This window comes from Sinohyriopsis cumingii, chromosome 11, assembly GCF_028554795.1.
Source record: "Sinohyriopsis cumingii isolate HCF-2022 chromosome 11, ASM2855479v2, whole genome shotgun sequence".
In the NCBI taxonomy this organism is placed as follows: Eukaryota; Metazoa; Mollusca; class Bivalvia; order Unionida; family Unionidae; genus Sinohyriopsis; species Sinohyriopsis cumingii.
In genome coordinates this window covers 44,941,572-44,966,892 of record NC_142971.1, presented here as the reverse complement: position 1 = coordinate 44,966,892, position 25,321 = coordinate 44,941,572, and the positions used below count along the sequence as shown (strand labels likewise).

The 25,321-nt window shown below is 36.5% G+C and overlaps 1 protein-coding gene across 1 annotated transcript; it reads left to right on the top strand.

The window, feature by feature from the left end:
* Positions 1 to 1,975: 1,975 nt before the first annotated feature.
* LOC149788042 (uncharacterized) lies at positions 1,976 to 24,730 on the top strand. The gene is made up of 4 exons (XM_089973509.1): positions 1,976 to 2,196; positions 3,053 to 3,187; positions 6,055 to 18,391; positions 24,422 to 24,730. Exons 1-4 carry the CDS (start codon positions 1,976 to 1,978, stop codon positions 24,542 to 24,544), a joined length of 12,816 nt encoding a protein of 4,271 aa, XP_089829635.1. The 3' UTR covers positions 24,545 to 24,730.
* The last annotated feature ends 591 nt before the right edge of the window (positions 24,731 to 25,321 follow it).

Here is a 25,321-nt window from a genome sequence, read left to right as displayed (position 1 = left end):
AAAAAAAAACAATAAATTTTAATATAATCTGAAAAATCTTTTCTCTGTTGTAATGGTATAAAACAATACCCATTTTCATTGTATCATAAATAATCTTTACTGTTTGCTGCATATATATATATGTACACACATACACACACACACAACAGGGTTCAAGCCAGACTTGAATTTTAGAAAGAAATGACTTCTTCTTTTGCACAGAACAGGAAAAGTAAGCTAAACATGGAGAAGTGGAAGCAATGCAAGTTTTATATATATATATATATATATATATATATATATATATATATATATATATATATATATTATGCATGTGTGTGTTTTCATTCTCTTATTTGAGTTATGCCCTCTATTTGTCAGTATGCATATATGCATATACCACTGGTTTTAAGCAATATTTTACTTTCAAGTAGAAACTGACTTGTATAAACATGTATGTGTATAAAAATTATCATATACATATGCATTGTATTTTGGCCACATGACTTGTGAGCACTGTAGAAGCTATACATTGTAATGAATTTTAACTGATGGGACTAACAAGATTACAGTATTATAATTGCAAGTTAGTAAAAATGCCGAGGGCTGTTCCATTGAAACATACATGGGACCCAGGGAAGGCACTTTTGAAGTGGGATACTCACCAATAGGTGCAGTTTTAGAATTTTCTTGTCATTTTAATATGAACTTTGTGAAATTGAACTACCTTGGCATATATTTGTATAAAAATCTGCCTCCCTGGGTACCATGTATGTTTAAATGTAACAGCCCTGAATTGACTACCCTTAAACAATAATCATTTTTTCCTAAGTTATGAAAGTACACTATAAAATGGCAGTTGAAAAAAAATTGTAAACCTGTTTGAAACAAACCATGTAACGTAGATGAGAGCAAATACACACATGCCTTCATACCATTTTGTTTGTCTAAATTTCTTTGTTGCAGATAAAACATTACGATTACTAAATGCTCATTAGCACAATGAAGCATTAAAGTTGGCATATGAATGAACTAAAACATTTCTAACTGCCAGCATGAGTGCATACTATTTTCAGAAAGGGACTTTCTTAATGTAGCCACTCACAACAGTTAACTGATAGGATTGCAGATTTATGGTTTTATTATTTGTCTACACACATATAGTAACATCAGGCACTGGTTAATAAGTATTTGCTTTGCTACTTTAAAAAATAAAAATGAGGGAAACCAATTTTGACCTGACATTGCTTCTTGAATTCTATAACAAAGCATTGTCCGATATGTTGGGACCTACATACAGAGTTCGACACTAACACAGGTCTGTTGGCCTGAGGCCACCTGATTTTCAGAAGGACCACCACTTTCCTAAAGCTGGGTGGTCTGTGGGGCCTGCAATTTTAAATTGTGGATATAAAAAATATATCTATCCTATGTTATAGGATTGTGTAAAATTTTCTTTTAATTATAAACATATCAACATGGCAAAAATCGAAAGTGAAATGACGTTAAAGATCATGCCTATGCCATTTAATCTAATTTATCTTTGTCATTTGAGTGCTTACTTTGTTAATCATATAAGAGCATCAAGCAAATAGGCGATTGACTTTTTGTTATGTGGTTTTGTGTGTTTGGAAAATGTGGATATTTTGTTACGCTGTCTATCTGCTTCCCCCCCCCCGGACAAGAAACTTGAAATACATGTATATGATAAAACCAAAAGAGAATGAAAATTCCAAGATACTTGGAAGCAGGAAGTTCCATGGCTAACCCACAGCAAGAAGAAGGATGAGATGACATATTCAGTTTGTTCTGCATATAATATTATTGGGAACACTTGTAGTTGGCAGCAATAACTTTGAAATTGGCACAATCAGATCCCATGAGTTAAGACGGCAGACCCTGGCTGTTCTGAAAGTGAGGAGTCTGTTAGGTTGCTGAATAAGGAAGCCTTTGAAAAACTGTGTCATGTTTAGAAATGCTCATTTTGTTGAGAAACATGGATGCCCCTATACTATGTGAAATTATGCGAGTTGGACAAGGCTTGGAAATAGGCAAAACCTATTGTCAGAAATTTTTGGAGGCTATTGCTGATAATCGTAGGGTCAGATCAGGACCATACCATTTCCTCCAGTCAGGTCTTTTTTCTGTTATTAGTGATTGGTCCACTGACATGTTTAATAAAGAGGCAGAAATTGTATACATTCTTTTGAGTGAAAGGTGAATCTTTAACTTTAATTTTATGCTATTGAATGTAAACTATTAAACAGAAATTTAAATTTAGATACATTCCATTTATAATACTGTAAGCTCTTAAACCACCAATTTAACATTAGATCCATTCTACTTTATTTAATTTTGTTAATCCACTAATTTAGTATTTCATCTTAGGTTTAAATTAATTTTTTTGGTATAAAAAATATACCCAAGGTAGACAGTGAAACCATCAATCGCGCTATAGTGGCCCTAATGTCAGAGAGATATGGGAATGAATGGATGAAAAAGAATGTTGCAATTGGAATGGATGGTGCATATATGGTCCTGAATGAAAATGGATTTTCTTGGTTACCCACTATGGGTGCCACTGTGGCCATCTTGAAAATCTTGTTATTGCTACTCCTGAAAGAATGGTCATAACAGGATGTGGGTTTGAGAAAAAATATTTCTTTTCATGTCTAGTTGGTCCTAAATAAAAATGGTGCTGATCTGCTGACCAATAAGTTTGCCATAGCAGTCATCTTGAAAAGCTTGTGTTTGCTACTCCTGAACAAAAAGTCAGCATGGGATTTTCACCAGAAGATATTTTATGGTGTCGAGTTTGTCCTAAACTGTGCCGCCCAGAGAACCAGTAAGGATAACACAGTGACAATCTTGAAAATCTTGTTATTGCTACTCCATCTGAAGGGAAGGTCATTTCAACATGATGTTTTCACTGCAGATATTTTATGTCCAGTACCAATCTGTCACCCAATATGGCCATCACAGCATGTGCCTTGAAATCTTGTTAATACTACTCCTGAATGGAAAGTCATTATCAGTATGGCTGTGTAATTATTGACCATTCCTCAATGAACAGATTTATGCTGGAGGAATTATTCAAGATGGAGACCACAGCCTCAGTCAAGAATGCCATAAAATCTGGTGATTGGGTGGTCTCCATTGATATTCAGGATGTTTACATTCTCTTCTCTATCTATACTCTACACAGGAAGTACCACCAGTTTTGTTTGAGTTTGGAAGTCTTCCAATTTCAACCTCTGCTGTTCAATCCAAGCTCCACATCCAGAGCTTTTGCCATGGTCATGGGTGTAGTTGCAGCCCTTTAAGGTCATTAGGTATCCAAATCATCCAATATTTTGACAATTTGTTGATGCACAATGGCTATCTAGAGCACCTCAGGATAGACCTGTCTTGCTGTTTGTCCATAGTGAGCTAGCTGGGTTTTCTTCCAATCTTAGAGAACTCAGAACTTATTCCATCTCAAGATTTTTTCAGTGTTGGAACAAATTTCCTACAAACGGGGTTAGCCAATATCCCTGTTGACACACTATATCCTGTCCCAGATGGAGATGGAGAGAAAAGACTGTATAGTCAGCTTGTCTTTTTCTCTCTGCTGGGGACCTTGAATTCTGCAGCAGATCTGGTTCCCCTTGGCAGACTGCACTTTGGACCACGATTTCTCAGGGTCATAATTTCCACATCGTCTGAATTGGTGAACAAATTATGACCGGTTTCTGGTCATTGTCCCTATACACCCCTCCCCCAAACCCAAACACCCCTCTTACTGATGCGCAGATGCATCAGTCAGCATATAATGCTGACTTGAAATAACTTTGAGATTATTAGTTACATGGTAGTGTTATTAAATTATACATGTATTAATGTACAAAAATATATCTTGAGAAATTAATATTTAATGGATATAATGTGTGCTTTAAATTAAATAGTTCCAAATGTTTCAAAGTCTTGAAAATGTGTTGGTTCACTGGATCAAGATTTTATTCAAAACACAACACTTCATCTATAGCTGTGGATAAAAATCTAATGATAACAGCAAAGTACATTATACTATCATTTTATTCCATGATGAGAGCATACCTCCCCCTTGCTCTGTACCCTACACTGGCTATCCATTCGATCCAGAATCAAACACAAAATTTGTTCTATGTGCTACGTTTCACTGACAGACTCCAGTCCAACATACCTCTCCGACCTCACCCATGTGTACACACCAGCAAGATACTTAGGCTCCTCTTCTGACAATCGTATACTCATTATTCCCACTATCAAAATGAAGTAATATGGACAATGTTCTCTTGCATACCAGTGCCCAGCAATGTGGAACAAATTGCCCACTGAATGTAGACAGAAAGACAGTGATTTCATTCAAGAATGCTCTTAAAACTCTCCTGTTTCGACTGCAAGAACAAACTTAAAGACCTAATAATGTTTCCTACCTTAAAAATTTTCAGCATGTTTTATGTTTTCTAATTTCATAGTGTTTGTTTTTTGTTATCATATCATTATATGTTTTTTATGTTATGGGTATTGTCTCGTGTTGTAAAATACTTAGAGCTTCTAAAGGTTAGGCACAATACAAAGTCCTCATTATTATTTTTATTATTGATATTATTATTATTATTCATTAATAACACATTTTACAATTTTTAAGAAATCAATTCTTACATTCAGTCAGTTTGTATTTGTTACTGTTTAATAGTGTTGATGCTGGCCTAATTTAAAAAGTTAATTCCGTATTTTCTTTATTGAAACATTGAAAGCTCATATCTTTTTTGTTTTTATTTTGCGTATTAATGTACAAGTAATTCTGATTTAATTTAAGAGTCAAATATCAACATTTTACATTACATTGCTCTGCATGTGAAAATAACTGTAATAACTATTAAACTAAATCAGGTAATGTGTGTTCCATTGTTTTTCATTTCGTGTTTAACATGGTCCAGTCTGTCTTGCATTTGGGGGCCCCGAGTGGCTGAGTGGTCTAAAGCGCTCTTCGTTACGGATCACTGCCATCTCACCTCTGTCTGCGGCGGTTCGAGTCTAAGATTCAGCCAATGTGGGCATGTGAGAAAGCTTGCCAGTAGCTTCTCGTGGGTTGGTGGTTCTTTCCGGGGTTTTCCGGGTTCTTCCTCCACCATTAATACTGGCCACCATGTATAGCCTATCATGCTGAAAAATGGCGCTAAACCCCACAACAACAACAACAACAACTGTCTTGCATTTGGGCTGAATCAGCCAGCAGTAAATTATTTGTCCTAATTCAAATGGTGCCCTATGAATATCCAGTATGGTTGCTGTGGTGGCCATCTTTGAAAATAATTATCATTACTCCTCATGAGCTGAGAGACGTGTTTTCACTGAAAGACTTGTTATGATGCCTAATTGGCCTTAAATGAAACACTTTATGGATCTGGCATCCAGTATGGCTGCCAATATATGCCACTGGCACTCATAATGACAGGAGTTTTCACTTAAAGACTTGTTGTTATATCATATAGGATATGATGTCTAATTGGTCTAAATTAAAATTATGCCAGTATGACCTCCATGGTGGCTATCATGAAAATATTGCTATGAACACTTCACTTGTGCATGGTGGTATTATCATGTAGCTAGTTTGTCAGGATTGAATATGGTGCCCCCAGACATCCAGTATCTTGTATATATTTTTTTAATTATATTCCTCCTTAGTTGATTGTCACATTTACATTTGGTTTAGGTATGTTGCAGTTCTCAAGGCTATCAGAGATGATTTAATTATGCAGCAGTTGAAAAGAATAAGGCGACATAAGATACAGTCTAATATTAGATTCCTTTGATTTGTTCAGACAGTGGAACATCAGTCCATTTGAGGGTCTTATTATTGGTACTGTCTTTTATGCCCTGTAATGGGGCCAACATTTCATAGGTTGAGATCACTTTAATTAGAATTTGTTAAATGTTTATCTGTATAATTGTTAATTACATTTTGGTTAATGTAGCTATGCAAAAGTCAGAATATACAGAAAGAATTTTTTGTTTGATGTATGCTTCTAATGGCAAACAAATTTATTTCAGTTGGCAAGCCAGCCTAGTTACCACTCTACTGGACTTGTATGGTACGAAAGATGGAAGGCCAACACAAGTGACAGTTTTTTCCATGCTTCCTCATCAGAACTTTTGGAAAGCAGTATTGAAAGTCCAAGGAGAACTGGCAAGAAAGGTAAAAACACATCCAGCATACATTGCTGCTAAGGACTGTATCACTTCCTTGAGAAAGTCTCTTAAAGAAATGATGATATCAGTAGGATTCATTGAAAAGGTTGCATCAGAAAATCTCATGTTGCAGATTGCATCATTTTTGTCTGATGAAGGTTTCCCAGGAGAAACTTGTGTTTTTCTTTTAAAAGAATACCATAGTTATGTGAAGAAGCAGAGGGAAATGATAGCATTAGTGAGAAGTACACTGGGAAATATTACTAAACATTTTCCAGGAGTTGATGGTTTAGGAATGTTGTCAGTTAAAAAAAGAGTGCAAATGGTAGCAGAAGAACTACAAACTGGAAACATTACAATTAAAGACCTGAAAGAAACACTGTGGCAACCATATGATAGTGTTCCTTCTATCTGTGAGAAGCTTCAGATACCTAGCAAGTCTGATGTGTTTTGGAAGGTTTGCATTGAAAACAAGATTGGAAAAGAGGTGAAAGGCAAGGAAAGAGGTGATGCTGCGAAAGTTCTAGGATCAGAAGAATCAGTTGTTGAAGTAGAGCCTCTGTGTCAGGAGGATATAAATAATGAAAACCTAAATTACTCCGAGGTACCTAATACAGTTGATGGTGATGGAATTCCAGTTTTGGATGGTTTACCACTTCTGAATGAACTTTGTGAGAAAGGATGTGATCTGTATACGAAGGTTTGGGAGGATTTTTACAAAGGCAATGATCTTTCCATATCCAGTTTGCATGACATGTTTAGCCATGGAGTAAATGTATCAGAAGAAATCAAGTATATAGAGGATTTTGAAGGAAAGTCATTGAGCAGTGTGTCAAAGTTTGCTTTATTGGATTACTGGAACTTGCAGAAATATGAACTTACTATCAGAGCAATGAAAAACTCACTTTCAGCTTTCAGGATAGACACAGTTGATGATGAATTCAAAAATGCTTTGCAGGCATTTGAAGATTTAGCTAAAGGAGATGCAGACAGCATAACACTTTTTCATGTTCATCATGCTGTGAAAACTATTAAGTACGCTTCACGTATGTTGAGTGAAAATGCAATAGACATGCTAAATGTCCTTGGTGAATCCTCAACTTTAATAGGTTTTCTTAGTGATATTGTTGATGAGGACATAAGAAATCTCATAGATGCAGTTGAAGAAGTCTCAGAAAAATATGTGAAGGAGTCAACAGTGTCTGGACTAATAGAAGTAAAACGCTTTCTTCACCCCTTTCTAGTTAAGGATAGTCAGTTAAGACAGAGTCAAGATGTGTTTTTCAGAGCATTTGCTGAGAAATTCAAGGAGTTGGTTTTAAAAGATGCAGTGTTGAAGACCACTGATTGCAGGGAAAATGTGCATAATCTCAGATCCCTATACAACAATGTCGCCAATAGAAGTGAAAGGACAAGAGAAATCATTCAGAATATAATTGACAATGGAATATTCTGTTTCAGTCTAAAGCATCACGAGTGTATGCTGACTGTCACTTACAAGCAGAAAGAAAACATTTCAACATATTCAAAGGCAAGCCTAATAGATTTGCGAAGCAGAGCTCTTCTGCTTATGAACACTGCAAGAAAAGATAATCCAGAAGAAAAAATTGAGGATAAACAAGAATATTTAGGGAAATATGTTACGTACATAGACCTAGGGTTCGAGATTGCTGAATTATGCACAAGCTTGTATGTGGCAGGACACTTCAGCTTCACAGAGTTTGATGAACAAGTTCAGCCTGATGATCTTGAAGAATGTAAATTTAAGATGAAAGAGGAATTGGTAGTGTGGCAGACGAATATCCTACAGTGTCGAGAAGAGTACTACTACATGAACTTTCTTCTTGGAGGCCAGATACAAACATGGTATAACTATCTTCAGACTAAGAGTTTTGAGGGCAAAATTGCAGCTGACATGTTTTTGAAGTTTATACATCCAGTGGCTTGCATTGAAGCAGTTTGTATGGATTTCAAAAAAGTACAGTCAAATATGTTAAACCAGGAAGTGTTGATGAATATGGGAATGGCTCTTGAGCAGGCTTTCAAAAACCTTGTACCAGTCAGGCGATGGATAGAATCATCTGAATCTTCACTACATATCACAGAGTCTGTTCAAAAGGGAAAGCTTCTTATAGTTTCACTAGATGAAGACAGCAAGTTAATGGTGAGGACGGTTCTTGGCTTGTACCAGAGCAATACAAAGACAATGCCAGAAGCACACCAAGTTTTGTTCTGCAGATCTGAAACAACTTGGGATGAAATAGATTTACTTCTCAAGAGATGTTTGGGAGCATCAAAATTTAAAAGAGATGACAGTCTGTTCTGTTTGGCAAATGTAGAGATGTTGTCTAATGAAAATCAGTTTCAGCTTGTAGATGCACTGCGAAAATTACCAAAGGACGGTACCTTCCTTCTAGCCATAATTTTTAGAGGAGCTGAGCATCATCCATTCCTTCATGAGTTTTCAGATTGTGTAACACGTATTCATCCAATGACAGAAGCTTCTTTGCAGAAATGGCTTCAGAAGGAGTGCCCAGAAGTCTTCACTGTTACATCAGACGTTCCAGGTTTAGGAAAAACAGAAACCATCAAGAGACATGCACATCGTATTAGGAAGAAATGTGTTACCTTGCATGTCAGTGGACCTCTCAACAAGCACACATTAGTAGAAAGGCTGGCAAAATTGAACATCAAGGATGATGTTCTTCACATCGACATTGGAAATACCCCAGATACAGAGGAACTGGACACATTTTTATTTGAGCTTTTGGTACTGCACTATGTTTCTGCTTACACCACATCTGTTTTCCTCACTACCAGTTCAGTTTGCATAGAACTCGCTAATACCATGAACAATACCCTGCCCAATTCTTTGCCTATAGTAACATCCTTTAATAGGATGAATATCAAGTGGGAAGGTTTTAAAAGTTTTCAAGTTAGCACTGAAATGCATAGCCCACTACAAGTGGTCTGTCATTACTTGAATGCAGTAGAAGATGGAACCCTTGATAAGAGAGATGTCATTTTCAAAGGGACAAAATCATTGAAACCTCTGCCAATGGAGAAATGTGTATTTCTTATTCAGAAGTATTTCAGAATGAATGAGGATGACATTTCATACACTCCAATCTATTCATTTGTTCGAGTTCTTGCAGATCAGTTGAAAAAATTATCCTGTAGCAGCTATTTTAGAATTTCTAATCTGTCTCTTATGTTGGGCAGACAAAACAGACAAACTGTGAAGACCGATTTAGTGAAGGCAATGGTTGATGTATCTGTGGACTTTGCAAGGAGGTCAATCAAGGGATGCAGAGAATCTCAAAAATCAACAGCAGCATCATCTTCATGTCCAACAAACTTAGCAACTTCTTTAGCAACCCGAGTGGAGGGCATGATTAGATGGGAACAGAGCAACCATTTGGTATTCCTTTTCCACAGTCAAGATGTTCAGACTTTATCAGTATTATACCGAAATATATCAGGAGTTCCATCACATATCAGAATGTTATTTGAAAGACAGATGAAGAAGAATCTTCCAGATTTTGCCAAGATGGACCAGAAAGAGTTACAGGAGATTCTACAAAAAGTTGCAAGATCAAATCAAAAATGTGTGGCAGAGAAAGATTTGCAAAGAATGGCAAAATATTATGCACTTACACCTGATAACCTGTTGAAAATGGTTCTCATATTGCTGAGAGTCAGAGCACATATCCCAGTCATTGTAATGGGAGAAACTGGCTGTGGGAAAACTTCCCTGATTCAGTATCTTTCACAAATATGTGATGTTGACTTTAATGTGAAGACCATTCATGCTGGAATAGAGGAGAAAGACATAATTAAATCAGTAGAGGATGCAAACAGCAAAGCTTTACAATCATTAGATACCCGACAACAAATTTGGCTTTTTCTGGATGAAATCAATACCAATGATCACATCTGGCTCCTCAGTGACATTATATGTCACCATTCCTGTCTTGGAAGGAAGCTTGCGCCAAACTTAGTCTTGATGGCAGCATGCAACCCATATAGGTTGAGATCCGAGTCAGCCATTCGCACAGCTGGACTAGATGACAAGGCAAGAACAGATGAACTATCAAGGCTTCTATACAGAGTTCACCCACTTCCAGAGACCATGGTTGATTATGTCTGGGATTTTGGCAGTCTCAGCAAGGCAGATGAGAAAATGTATATTGAACAAATGGTGTGTGGAAAATTGGGATTGATTCCAGAGATGGAAAGGCTGCTAGCAGATGCACTTGTAGTTTCCCAGGAGTTTATCAGGACAATAGAAGGAGTCAACTGTTGTGTCAGCCTGAGAGATGTGCGCAGGTGTTCAGACCTTACAGTTTGGTTGAAAGAATTCCTCTGTAAGAAGAAAAAGTTAAAAGCCTCTAGCCACATGAGATTTTACAGCAGCAGTGAAATAGAAATACGATCCATCATACTTGCACTTGCTCACTGTTACCATTCCAGATTAATTGATTCTAGAACAAGACAGAAATACAGGGAAGCTTTGTTCAGTGCTTTCATAAAACATCATAGAAGTGAGTATATGGAGGATAAAATAAAGGAGATAATACGAGAAGAACAACAAGACATACTTGATAGAATGGAATTGCCACCTGGAGTTGCAAAAAATACAGCTCTTCAGGAAAATGTCTTTGTTATCCTGGTATGCATTCTCAACAGAATTCCAATCTTTGTTGTTGGAAAGCCAGGATGTAGCAAATCTCTCTCAATGCAGGTTATCAGGAGTAATTTGAGAGGACCAGATTCCAAGGATGATTTATTTCAGTCTCTTCCACAGTTGTACTGTGTTTCATTTCAAGGATCAGAGTCCTCAACTTCAGATGGAATTATTAAGGTTTTTGAGAAGGCACAGAAATATCAGGAGTCCAACTCTCAGGAAGATGTTTTGTCTGTGGTTATTCTCGATGAAATTGGACTAGCCGAGGTATCTCGGTTCAACCCTCTTAAGGTTCTTCATAGTTTGCTGGAACCTCTTGGAAAACCACACCCAGATGTGGCAGTTGTAGGAATTTCCAACTGGGCTTTAGATGCCTCTAAGATGAATCGGGCAATTCATTTATCCAGACCAGAAATGGATGAAGAAGAGCTTATCCTAACAGGAAAATCAATAAGCAGTTCATTTACAAAATCATCAGAGGCCCATTATTCTAAAATAACACGGGAAAGAGATCTAAACATGGCTTTGGAATTGAAAGGTATTGCAAGAGGATATTTTGAGTTTGTATCCAAGCAGCGCTTTAAAAATTTCTTTGGCCTTAGAGACTACTATTCTTTAGTCAAATACTTTGCTAAAGAATTAGCAAATATGACAGATTATGCAATTAATGAAGATGTGAAAGGAAACATAATTATGAAAGGAATGCAGAGAAACTTTGGTGGACTACCCTCCGAAATTGGCTTAGTGAGGACATGCTTTGAAAAAAATATTGATGCTCTTCATAACATACATGTCCAACAAAACGTTCCTGTTTTAGATTTGATTAAAGAAAATGTAAGAGACAGATCTGCAAGACATCTCTTGCTGATTACAACAGGAGATTCAGTTCTTGGAATCTTAGAAAAGCAGCTGAAAGATCAGGGGAGAGAAAATGTGACAATATTTGGGAGCAAATTTGAGGAGGATCTCACAGATGATTACAGTTATCGGATCTTGAGTCGAATAATTCTTTGTATGGAGCAAGGCCTTGTCTTGATACTTAAAGACCTGGAAACTGTGTATGGTAGTTTGTATGACATGCTAAATCAGAATTATACTGTTGTTGGAAACAAAAAGAACTGTCGAATTGCCCTTGGTCCTTACAGCAACCCAATGTGCTATGTTCATGATGATTTTAGATGCATAGTCCTGGTAGAAGAAAGTGAGCTGGATCATTCAGATCCCCCTTTTCTAAATAGATTTGAGAAACAGTATCTTCAATATTCAGAAATCTTGGGTGATGAAAATGAGAAGGTGGTGTCAGAGTTGGAGCATTGGGTTTCATCTGTTAGCACAGTCTCTGGTAAACATTTTTCAACAGAGGATATAATACCAGTGTACAGCAAGGACATGATCCCATCCCTTGTTTTGCATGTTTGCTCCCAGATACCATCAGAATGTCAGACTTATCAAACAAAGATTGAAGCATGCAAAATGACACTTCTAAAAGTGTTGAAACCAGAAGCAATAGCTCGCCTTGGGATTACAGATTATGGAAAGACTTCTTCTAATGAAGAGGTGGAGGAACTTAAGCAGTCATATTTTCAAATGCCAGTTCATGAAGGGCTAGATCACTTTTTACAGTCTGAGATTGGAACAAGCACAGAATGTGTAGGGAAAATGATCATTGTTTTTACCAACAGCAACATACATACTGACTTGAAGAAAATGGTACCAGGCTTCCAGTGTCAGATTGAAAAACTTGGTGCTTTTAAATCAGAGAAGCAATTGACAATGCAGATGGAGCAATTCTGGCATGGTTCTGGTAAAGAATTATTGTTTCTGCAATGCAAAGCTGATACAGATGGGACACATATTTTGCTTTCAAAGTCAATCATTGAGAAGCTTCAGGCTGAGTACAATGAAAGAAACTCCAAGGACCCAAAGCATGTTTGTGTAATTATTCATCTTGGTAGAAGGGCAGAGGAAGGAAAGACAGTACCCCAGATTGACTTCCTTGCCAAATGGAAATTGGTAATGCTTGATAGTTTGACTAGGCCAAAAACAAAATTACCAGAACTCCTCAAATGGAACCTGATGGAAACAATTGAGCTGAAGAGACCACTGAATGACTACATCAAGGAACAGCTATTTACTGCTTTTACTTGCATTAGATATGGAACGGCTGGGCGGAGTATCAACAGCATATCTCGCATCATCACTGAGATAGGCAACAGTCCAGAATTTTTATCCTATTTGGAAGGTGCAGTACTTAAATGGATTGAGGAAAAATATGCATCTGATACAAATGTTGACAGTTGGCAGGTACAAGTTGCCTGTGATGCAAATGCTTTGTATACTGCTTCAAGTTTTATTGAGGCTTTAGAGGGACACATTTTGTCCATTATCTTTGATCCCTTGGCCATGCTGATATATGAACTAGAGAAAGAGAATCTTCTTGATAGCTTCTTTGTGTCTGATTCATCAGCAGAGAAAAGACAGCATATTTGGTATGAATTTTTCTGTGACAAGAAAAAATTCACCATAGATGACACTCCTTTACCAAAAGGACCCGAGTGTTATGCAATCTCAACTCCAGTTTTAAAGCTTCATATGCCATTCAGCAAACTTTGTTTTGAAAGAATAGAAGAGGAAAAGGACTACTTTTCTGAATTACTGAGAAGGACTCTTCTCAGTTATGAAGCAGATGAAGTAGAAGATCTTGATAATGACATAGTGGATGGCTTGTGCTTCAGATTTAGTGACATCACATCTCGTAAACTTGGGGAACTCTTGCGTTTGGAATATGACAATTGCCAGATGGACTATATGCACGATTTTTGTACTCTTGCTGTAGCAAGACATTCACCTGAAGACATTACCGATGAAAAGATAAAGGTTATGTATTGCCTTCTTCCACAGAGATGTAAAGTACCAGGAGTTAGCCTGAGTGATGCTTGCACATTGCTTCATACAGCATACTGGAAAAACATGAATTTGATTATGTCAGAATTCACATTCATTGAAACATGCAGGGAGCTGGTTGACATCCAGGATGTTCTCCAGGAAATACTCACTCTAAATGAAGAAGCCTTGGAGGAAACATATTATGCAGAGTCAGGTCCAGGGGAAGATGTTGAAGGCAAGATACGAAAAAAAGCATTGGTAGGGACATCAGGTGTTACAAGTGGATCAGAAAATAGTTCAAGTGATCATGAGGCAAATACTGAAATCATAGAATCAACTCAAACTGACAAGGAAAGTGTCAGATCAGATATTAGTCCAAACCATTTGGAGCAGATTGGAGATCCATTCTTTGCAGATGCTGATGTTATTTCAGAAATTGTGACTGATAGTTTTGCTAAAACAAATGACACCTTGAATAATTGTTCTGGTTATATTTTAAAAAGTGATGATGAGCAATATGACCGGTTAGAAGCTGCTTGCATAAGTGAAGGTACAAATCAAAATGAAGATGGATACAAAAGAAATTTACAGGCTTCTTTAGCAGATGATAGAAAGAATGAACTTGCCAAAGATCCAGATGCAAGTGATTCAGTCAGTAGAATGTTTAATGAAAGACATTTAAGTCATGAAAGTAAAGATACACTCTTGAATCAGGAGGAAACTTTGGATGGAAAAAATGAAATCACAGAGGGTGTTCAGTTTATGCACTGTTCTTTATCTGATTCCATGAATGAGGAAGGGGCTAATGAATTTATCGGAGATAGGCATGTCATGGAGATAACCTTCAGCTCATCAGCAGAGTCTGAAGCAGATAATAGAAATGCAGATAAATCCTTGGAGGAAGCCATTATGGTGAAAAACAGCCACCCCAAAAGGGATGGATATACTCTTCAACAGGTTTTAGTTGAGAAGTTGTGTAAAAAGATACTTCCATCAGAACAAATCTTCAGCTCAGAGACAGAGCTGGAAAAATGGAATATTAAGGTGCAGAACATTTTATCTTTAGCAGGACGTGTCTCAAAAGACTGCAGTGTTTTATATGGACTTAGATTTTGCAGTGATCTGACATCATTGGTTCTCATTCCTTACAAGATGGGTAGTTTCTGGCTAATCCAGCTGGGGAAGTTGCTACAGAGGGATGTTGCTATGGACACAGAAGAATTTATGGAAAAGATCAATGAAATACTAATTTTCTTTGGTTCTAGCAATGTCAAAGAACAAGATCAACAGAAAATATTCAGTCAGTTTATCTTGCGATGTCTACAAGCATATGAGGACAGTAATGTGATGGATTGGTTTCTTTATATGGTGGAAAAGAATGCAGTTCCAGATGTTCATCTGGCATACTTAAAAAGTCCTTTGCATTATGTATCTTTCATAGAAATGTCAGGAAATGTGTCTGAAAACATCTTTTGCCAGGTCTTGGATTTAGACCAAGAGGAAGCCCATGAACTCATTCAGGAAAGCAAATTTCTCTCCAGTTTGAACAGCAGCATTGAAAACCAGGTGCATACTTCTCCTCTGGCCACTCTTCTGGCTGATGTCTTTGAGCAAGAAATATTTCATTCTCTGCTTTTGGAGATGGAGTCACTCATGACAGAAACTGCTATTGGAAGACTTCTGAAGGTGGAAAGAATTATCTTGACAGAAGAATTTTCTCTCCGACAGCTTATTGCAGTTGCATACTTTAGAAGATTTGTGAAGATCTTGGGAGTCGGTTTACAAAAGGAAGATCCTAGATTAAATCAAACCTTCCTTCAGAAGTTGGATGCATGCTTGAGGGGCAATGAAAATGATGAGGAGGATGGTAAAAGATTATCTTTACAGCTTTTCCTTCTTAAGATTCTTAAGTCTAGCCTTAGATTTGCCAGATTCAACAAGGTGTGTCAAAATCTATCGGGTAAACTGACCTTCATTACATCACTATGGAAGTGCAAGTCTCTCATAAACTCGACAGATAATGTACCTCTTGCATTGTACAAAATAGATTTTCATAGGGATGCAAGAAATGCATTTGAAAGCAGCAATGATGAACTCAAAAGCTTCATCAGAAATGCAGTCAGCAACAGTGACCAAATGTTATCATTTCATTCTATTCTCATGCAGCAGTTCTTTCTAAAGAGAGTACTTATGGAACTAACAGACAGTGATAGGACAAAAGCAAATGAAGTTGAAGAACTCTGCAAAGAATGTGGAATGGATGAATACAATTTTAGACTTATCCAGTTTCATTTGGGGAAAAGGGACTATGAAATCATAGATGTTCTCAATATGAACCTTCATCAAGGTAGCAGGGAAACGGACATTCAGATTGCAACATTTGTCATAGAGCTTGCTTCACTTGCCTTGTCTTCAAGCATTAAAGGCAACAATTTGTTTCTAAAATGTTTTCTTCATCCAGAAGATGTTTCAGGTGTTCTGCCAGGAATTGAAGTTAAAGAACCAAATATGTTTTCTTGCGCAGCACCCAAAATATTTTTGGGTAGCTGCATTTCACATCACAGATTTGCCTGTTCAAGTATAGAAGACCATTGTCCAAAATGTGCAAGTCCTATTGTGGAGAAGAATGCATCCATAACAGAGACATCTTATCGCCTTGTGTCTGGCATTAATGGGCTTGTACCAGGAACAAAACTGACAGCCATTGCACAACACTTACTGCAGATGATAATCTGTGGGCTGTTAACAGCATCGTTGGCAGCAGGATACAGTAAGCCATGTCACATAAGCAGTCTTATACAAAAAGGAGAGGAAGAGGGAGGTATTGCAGAGTACCTTTACCAAAGTGTTGAAAAAGCTTTCAGGTACCTTGAAGATTTGATGGGGATAAGGCAGACTGATTTGGATTATTTTCTCCATGTTCTTTTAAGTAGAACAACAACTTTGCTTTGGGAAACCTGCACAGCTTTCACAGAAGAATGTGAGAGAAATGTTTGGGAAGACAAATTTTCTCATATTGTCAACAGCCTTATCCATGAAAGGTTTGCTGCAGTGTGTGAAGGAAAACGACAGGTTATGGCATTACATAGAATAGATGAAACAGATGTTGAGCTTCAAGTTGAAGAAATTAGTGAAGTAGGATGGTTTCCATGTCTTTTCAGACTAACCTTAGAGCCAGCTCTCGAAAATCTTTCTTTTGAATTATATCAAGGAAACAATTCCAATTCCTTCCCATTCTTGGCACTTGCTCTGGAGGCTCTGCCAAAGCTTGAACTGATTCAGCACATTAAGCCATTGATTAGTTGGCACAAAGCATGTGTAATGTATGCCAGCTATCACAAGAAGAGGGCAGACTGCATAAAGTCAGACTACACTGTGTCAAGTTTTATTTGTGAGGAAGATGATCAGAATCAAAGAGAAATGTTGAAAAGAAAATTTGACCTCTGCAAAAAAGCATGGGAAGCAGTCAGAGGACGGGCAGCATCAGTTAAAGCATTGCCTACAATGGATAGACTTCATGATTTGAGTAAATTGGAGAATTGCATGATTTTGGACGAAAAATCTCCTATGTACAAGGTTCTTGAAGTCCTTGTTGCCATTCAGAACAACTTTATTAATGAAACACTGGCTTTGTCGGTACAAAACTATGTACCAGCCCTTCACTTTTTGCAGAAGGATACAACATGTGCATGTTTACCATGTGTTCCTGTTGCTGATGTAAAAAAGGATCATATCATAAACTTTCCTGTTGCTGATGTAAAAAAGGATCATATCATAAACTTTCACTGGTCTGACCATTACCTGAAATTTTCACAGTGCAAAATTCAGTATGGCCAAGGCAGAAAAATTACTTACGACTTCAGAACCATTGAAATGGAACTAGCTAATTCACTTCTATTAGGGAAAGGCTACTTGCTTCTTGAAGAGTCCTTTCCAAGAATTGTATTTAGTGACGAACTTTACAAAACGTATATCCTCATGATTCAAGAGTTGAAAGGTGTGATTCCTCAACAAAAACTTACATCAGATATTGAAGCAGGTATACTTAGTAGAAGGGAAAGAGATCCAAAGCTTATATCAGATTTTTTTAATCACCTTGGTATAATTATGTCATTACTGAGAAGAACAGGTGGAAAACCAGAGACACCTCTGGTTGAATTTGTAGATAACTGGAGCTCTGTCCTAACACGACCATTTCCAAAACAAGTTCTTCCAAGCCCCGAGGATGCTATTCAACTATGTCATATTGTAGAACTTAATGAACTACTGGAGGAGCTTAATGCAGATGGCATTATTGATTCACTTGAGGATGAATACAGAGTTCCTCTAGAAGGATCTTCACATGCCTTCATTGATGGATTCCTCAGTAGAAGCGTGTTGATGGCAGAAGTTGTACTAAAAGCAGAGAAAAGATTTGTACATAGATGTCTGCTTTATAGAGAAGTGGCACCAGTGGATTCCCTGCTGGACCACTTGAGAGACAACTACTTCTGGCCTGAGGGATCACTGAATCATGGTTGCCTTGAGGTTGGATCTCACAGCATTCTTCTTGAGGACATCTTTCCAGGGAATGTCCAGGTGAAACACATCAATTCCTATGTGCAGTTTCTCAAAGGAAAAATTGAGGTAAGACTTAATTTTTCTCCAGCACCTTTTTGATCAGCACCAAAACTAATTTGCATTCACATACAGTTACCTTTTTTCTTGTATTTGGATGGAAAGATGGATCAGAGAGTTCCAGTATTATCTAAAGTATACAAACTCATGAGAACCTAATCAAGACTTAAAAGCTTGTATAAACTTGACTAAGATTTTTTTGAGCCAAATTGGCCTACATACACAGCACACATGATTCACCAACCTTTGCTCAGAATCTGATGTAAGACAGTATTAATCCATAGGTTTGTGTACATTTAGTAACTGTTACCCCAAAGCTGGTTTATCCTACTTTTGAACTAGCATGCTACTATGCCTTATTCTCAAAGCTTCACTTCACTTTCTGCATTCTAGTAGTTTTGGGATGAGTAACAGGTAGCACCTGCTTGTCAGCCCAACTAGGCAAGAGGTTTTGAATGAGTATGACCATTTAATGATAGAGCAAGTATACAGCATGATACCAGTATGTTTAGTCAGCTACAGATATATATATACAGTACCTCCATGAATATTATGAATTTGCAAACTCATGGAAACCTAATAAAAACCTAAAAGTAGTTGTAAAGTAAACTGAGATTCAAACAAATAATTTTTCTGGTCATATATCTCTCTGAATTGATATAAAGGTGAGTGCTTTAAATGTGACTTTACTGACACTGGGAAAGGGTCAAGGTGGATGAGAATTGGGTGTACCACACAAAGATTGTAGTTTGATGGTAGTAATCAAACAGATGTATTTATTTTAATTTAAAACACTTTTTCTTCAGTCATTAATATTTCACTCAGAAGAAAAACTACTTCTGATCAGTTGATTTTTAATTTATCACTTAGATCCTTGAATGTTAGCTTACAAACTTATCTGCTTACGAGACATTCATGGACTAATGAAATTGATCCATTGATCATTTCAGTGAATGACAAAGAACAAAATAGATACTGATTTCCTTTTTGTTTTATAGCATCCTGACATTAAAGATAGCATAAATGAAATATGAATAGTGGCATGATTTGAGTGATATTTAAAATAAAAAATACCATTTGACATAACTTAAGTGCACATTGTTTGTCCTAACCATTTTTTAATCTGACCAGAAAATCCAATTCACATGTGCTTTCTGTCCAAGCAGAAATTAATCACTCACTGGCAATGTTATTGCTGTACCTGACAATTCAGTCAAGAAGAAGAAAAGATCTTGTTAATGCTTCAAGTAATCAGTAAATAATTGGCTTCTCAGGTTATGCTGCAGTTATTGAAATATCACTGAGAACACAAGGTTTTGTTCTTATTCTTTTGGGGTTTAACGTCATTTCTCAGCACAAGATAGGCTATATATGGCGACTACGAAAACTGAAGAACCCAGGAAAACCCCACTAAGGACCACTGTACCATAGGAAGCTAATGGCAGCTTTCACACATACCTATACTGGCCGGACTTGAGACTCAAAACTGCATGGATAGAGGTGAGATGGCAGTGATTGATGAAGGCGAGTGCTTTAGACCACTTGGTCACCTAGGGCTCCAATGCAGAGAGTAGTACTGATAGATGAGTGAAATTGATAGATTTTACTGCCACTATTTGCCATTGTGAACAAATTACAATGTATCCTGTGGCAGGAACATAGTATGGTAAAAATGCAGATCATGAGAATTTATTATGCATACAAATTCAACTGAATATGATAAATGAATGTAATGAATTTACTAGCAACAGGTTGGAGCTGATTCAAACAGCTTTTCACAGAATGTCATTTGTCAGATGTGACGGGTTTCTGACAGTATTCCAAGAGTGTAGAGTCTGCTCCAACCAGCCACTTTTAATGTTGTAGCCACAGGTTCCTTCTCTGAAAAGCAGCGCTAGTGAATGCAGTTCTTGTGCTATGTACAGTAATAAATATCAGTATTAATACCAGCAGCATGCAAGGTGGCTTTTATCTATCATGAATTAATGTTCCTGTTCACTGTCTGAAAAGGGTCCTGAAAAGTAAAAGTTTGGTTTTATTATTCCTAGTGCTGTTTATCTTATCTAAATATCACAAATGGTAGTAACTGTAGAAAGTCATCTCTCAGGTGCATTAGCTGTGATGCACATTTCACCCAAATGACTTCCTGCACATGATTGCTTACACAAATTACCTCCTATTATAAATGTAATACTGTTCTAAGATGGAAGAAAGAAGGGTTTGCCCAGAAAGCAATGCTAAAGGCATGACCAGTGTGTATGAGAAAACATGGGAAGTTTACAAACTGGTGATAATGACTGTAAGTATCTTACACAATCAGCAACCCATGTGACTGCATTCTTGGGTAAATTAGGTCTTGGGTAAATTAGGTCTCTTGTTAAACCTTCAGCTCCTAAAACATTTGAGCAATGGATGTTGAGAATAATTGGAACCATCTGACAAAACTAGAACTGTGCTGACAGCAGATTTGGCTGTACTGAAAAAGAGAGAGGTAAGAATTCCAAGACATAAAAAGCACATCCATCTCTGGAGATATGTATGATATTGTAAATGTCATTACTGTCTCCACTAGTGGGGCATAAAGTAACATAAACTGACTGCGGGAAGTGTGTTTTCCACAGCCTTCATGATAACTGAAACACTTCCAAGCTGAGCATTTTTAATTAATGAATTATGATGGGGTGAGGTCTTGTTAAAGAAATTATGGAATCTCTGATGTTCTGAGCAGTATGTAAGACTGAACTGATGCAAAAGATGTAGTTTGGGGAACCATGGCTGAGTACTAAAGATTAGTGCTACCAACACCACCTCCACTCCCCCTCTTCCAATTTCTATTGAACTCTTGAGTTGCACTGAAAAGAGGAAAACATGTCATTGAGTGAAATTACTCCAAAAATCAGAAAGGTTTCAACAAGTGGTTTGTATTATAAAATATATGTTAAATTTTGCAGCTTACAGTAATAAGGTCAATATCCCAAAGTTTCCTGTAAATTTCAGGCCACAACATGAATTCAAAATCATGGTTTAGTTTGCCTGAATGAAAATTTGTCAACATGATCGCTGTGCATATGATAGATGACCAGCACTGAGCTATACATCTGTTGTTGTATAACCATTCCCACATTTCAAGAAGTCAGATTGTCGAGTCAAGCTTACTCCCATTTTATTCTTGTATCAATGGGCAACAATATTGTCGATAAGCAATTTTACATGATGACCCCATAATTCCTGATCAGAAGGATTTTAAAATGAAGAAACCTGGATTTAGTTCAAGAAAATGACCTTTAATAATTCTGTGAATACAAGAAAAGCAGTGGGCAACCCACTTGGAAGGCAAATGCTTTCATAAACTATGTTATCCCAACATAATCTTAAGCAATGTCAGTGCAAAGTATGAATTAGAAAAAGAATAATATTCGTCTCTTAACTGAATGTGGCAAACCAGCATGTTTCAAAAATTGAGTCCTGTCCACATTTTGTCTGCTGCTTCTTGGACCATGAGATTTTTTTTGTTTTGTAATGTTTTTTTGATTGGTGGAGCATGAACTGAGTGTTGTGTTCTAAGAAAGGTTTGTACATGAATAGTAATGGTGAGGAGGCAAAATATGTCACTTGCCAAAGCACCACACCTCTAAAGACCTGCAATTCTCTCTGTATTCATGTGACGAAAGTCAAATGGGGTGTGTGTGTATGCAAAATCATTGATTATACACCCCTGAATGCTCTTGGATGTCAGGAAACCATTTGAGGTCTGACATTTTTAAACAAACTTTCAGACATACCTTCATACCTTTGTCATTGTTAAATTCTTCTATTTTTTTTGGCTGCATTACTACTATGTTAACTGCTTCATTTCAGTGAACATGGCAAAATTCAATTAGCCAATTTGACAGAAACAGCAGACCCTGTATAATCCTAGATTTAATAGGACTTTGACAACTTTGCAATAAAATCCACTAAAGAGGCTTCAGCAATAAGTGATGTCCCTCAAGTAAATGAGGGCAAATCTTTATGGCTGCCAGAATATATTGAAATATGATAGGCCTCAGCCACAATATTATCATGATATAATTTTGCTGTATCGTGACATTTTGCTCATATTTTTGAAGTATGAAACAGAATATAAAACATTTTAAAAAGTTATAAAAATGAAAGCAGCATTAACAATGGTATAAAATTTAAATTAAAAAAAATTAAATTTATTGTGGTATATGTGTGTGTGTTTGTGATTTGGATTTTTAACATAGCTTTAACAATTTTTCAGTCATATCGGTACGATGTCTGCAGTGTGACAGGTTATAGTGATATCTAGCACTGGGGCATCATGCCGCAGACATGTAGCATGATGTCCCACCCAGTCACATTATCCTGACACCAGGCCGACCAGTCCTAACACTAACCTCTTAATGCTGAGCGCCAAGCAAGGCAGCTGTTAGTACCATTTTTGTAAGTCTATGGTATGACTCGGCCGGGATCGAACCCCCAACCTCCCACATCCAAGGCGGACGCTCTAACCACTAGGCCACCGGAGCGGTACTGTGGTATAACCAAGTCCAAGTCAACAAGTATTCATATGTCATGCATGACTTTCTATGAACCCTTTGATCACCTCTCATGAGGTCGGCCAAGGAGAAGAGGGCAATAGTCCTGATCAAAATGACTGCTCTGCAGCTCATGAGCTCTAACAATATGCATGGTTGGCTGTAATTTCTGGCAAACACCCTTATGCGACTGGAGGTTCGTTTTTAGTTTTGCAGGCATTGAATCATCTGCCATTATGGAATCAGTGCTGTTCAATGCATTAAAATTGCTGTAGGAAGGAAACACTAAATTTGGTGCAATATAAAGAAAACAGTACTAATCCAAGTCTGATTTTTATTATAGGAGTCTTGAAAAAGCAAAGAAAATCTCTGAACTCTTATTTTAAAAATTACATGAACTTCATTAGTTGCCAAAAAAAAAATGTCACTTTTGAATTGTGTACTGACCAGTCACATGACCTAAGGGTCATCTCATGGGGTCACATTTGGTACAGAAGGTTAAGTTAAATTGTACATCTTCTATCTGGAGTTTCAGTGATCTCTCTGGCAATTTCCAAAAACATAAATTTAACAACATATTTCTTGTTCAAAAAGGTAAGTTTACACCTATTCATACAATAAAAAAAAATTAGTTTTAATTGTTCAGATTTGTAATGTTTCCCTATTTAAACCTTTTTCAACTGTACTTTTATTGTACATAATATGTGTACAGTATAGTGTTTTGGTTCATGATATATAGACCTGTACATTGTCTTGAAATTGGATTCGATGCTCAGGACATAAAATAAATGAATTAGGTATAATGGTTTGGAGACTTCCACATGATGTACTTTTGACATTATATACTTTTGTATGTCATTGAACATTATGTGTATGTTTTCTATTTATCTTTGCACTGTTTATAGGTAATTATTTGTTTATTAAAAAAGTTGTTTGTTAATTTCTAAAAAAATTCTTTCTTATGTGTATCATGATGTGTTTATTTTATAAGCTGTTTAAATGCATCATCTCAGTTTGATGTATTGTATCACAAATGAATCAGAAATTACTAACTTAAGCAAATGCATGCATCAGCACCGAGAAATATCTTAACATTGTGCAGTGATGAATCGTTGCACTTCTAATCATATTACACATCACTACTACAAGGAAAACTGTCTTGAAGACCACTTTGTGTTGGCAGAAAGGGTAGTTCCATTTAAAAATATGTCATAAATGTAATTTGTGATAAGTAGTATTCCAGATGGTGTGTGTGTCTTTCAAGATATATATATATATATATATATATATATATATATATATATATATATATATATATAAACACAAAAATGCTGATTATCTTGACTTTAGATTATCCCAAACTATCTATGTGTCTCCCAACAAATTTTTGATAATCAAGGTTAATACTTTCAAAAGCAAAGAAGTAATGAGTATACTGTTTTGCATTTTTTGAGTCAACATCAGTAAAATTAAATATTCAGTTTTCTTCTTTATTCAGTACTTGAAGTCAAAAGACCCAAGAATCAAGCATGGCACAAGTGTCCAGAGTATCCCTGGGAAGATTACTAGTAAAAGTTTGGCCAAGAAAAAGCAGAAGAGACTCTTCAGCATGGAAACATAGATTCATACATTTCATTGGTGAAGATGGTGTATCTTTGTTTTAGAATAACCAAGTACCTTGAGGTCAACATTTGTTAATAAAATGTTATTTATGAGTCCAGAATTAAACTGTTGATGATGTTTTATCTTAAGGTGTAGCTTGTTTCTTCCATAAATTTAGTCATTAACAGTATGTAATATACATGTACAGTTTACCTTGCCAATTGCAGGCAGTGTTGTTGATGAAAGCTGTAGGTAATACTACTTATGAAATTATTAATAAAATGTTTCATGCTTTGATGATATTATGTTTATTTTAACAGTATTTCTTGATTGTGCCCTATGGTGTATATCCTAATATTTTTAAATGCCTTTAATTCAGTTTTGACATATACAGAGACAAAAAAAAGTGACATTGGGCTTCATATTTAAGTTCCATTTTGCTCATTGTTGTAATAATTAGTTTTTTTCTACTCTGAGTGCTACCATATCAATTGCTTTAGGTCGCTAATATACAAGTTTGAAGTAGGGAGGTTATATATATATATATATATATATATATATATATATATATATATATATATATATGGACATGTAATAAAGAGAAAATATTGCCTGGCATATACCCAGTGTACAGGTATAAAAATGTATGTCTTAGAACAGTCTATTCAAAGACATGTGATTGCAGGATTTATGCTAATTTATAAAAGATTCCACAGGAAACAAATCTGTGCAGATCATGCATTATATCTGTGAGTCCTATTTTATAATTCATCAAATCCTTAATGTATTTGGATAA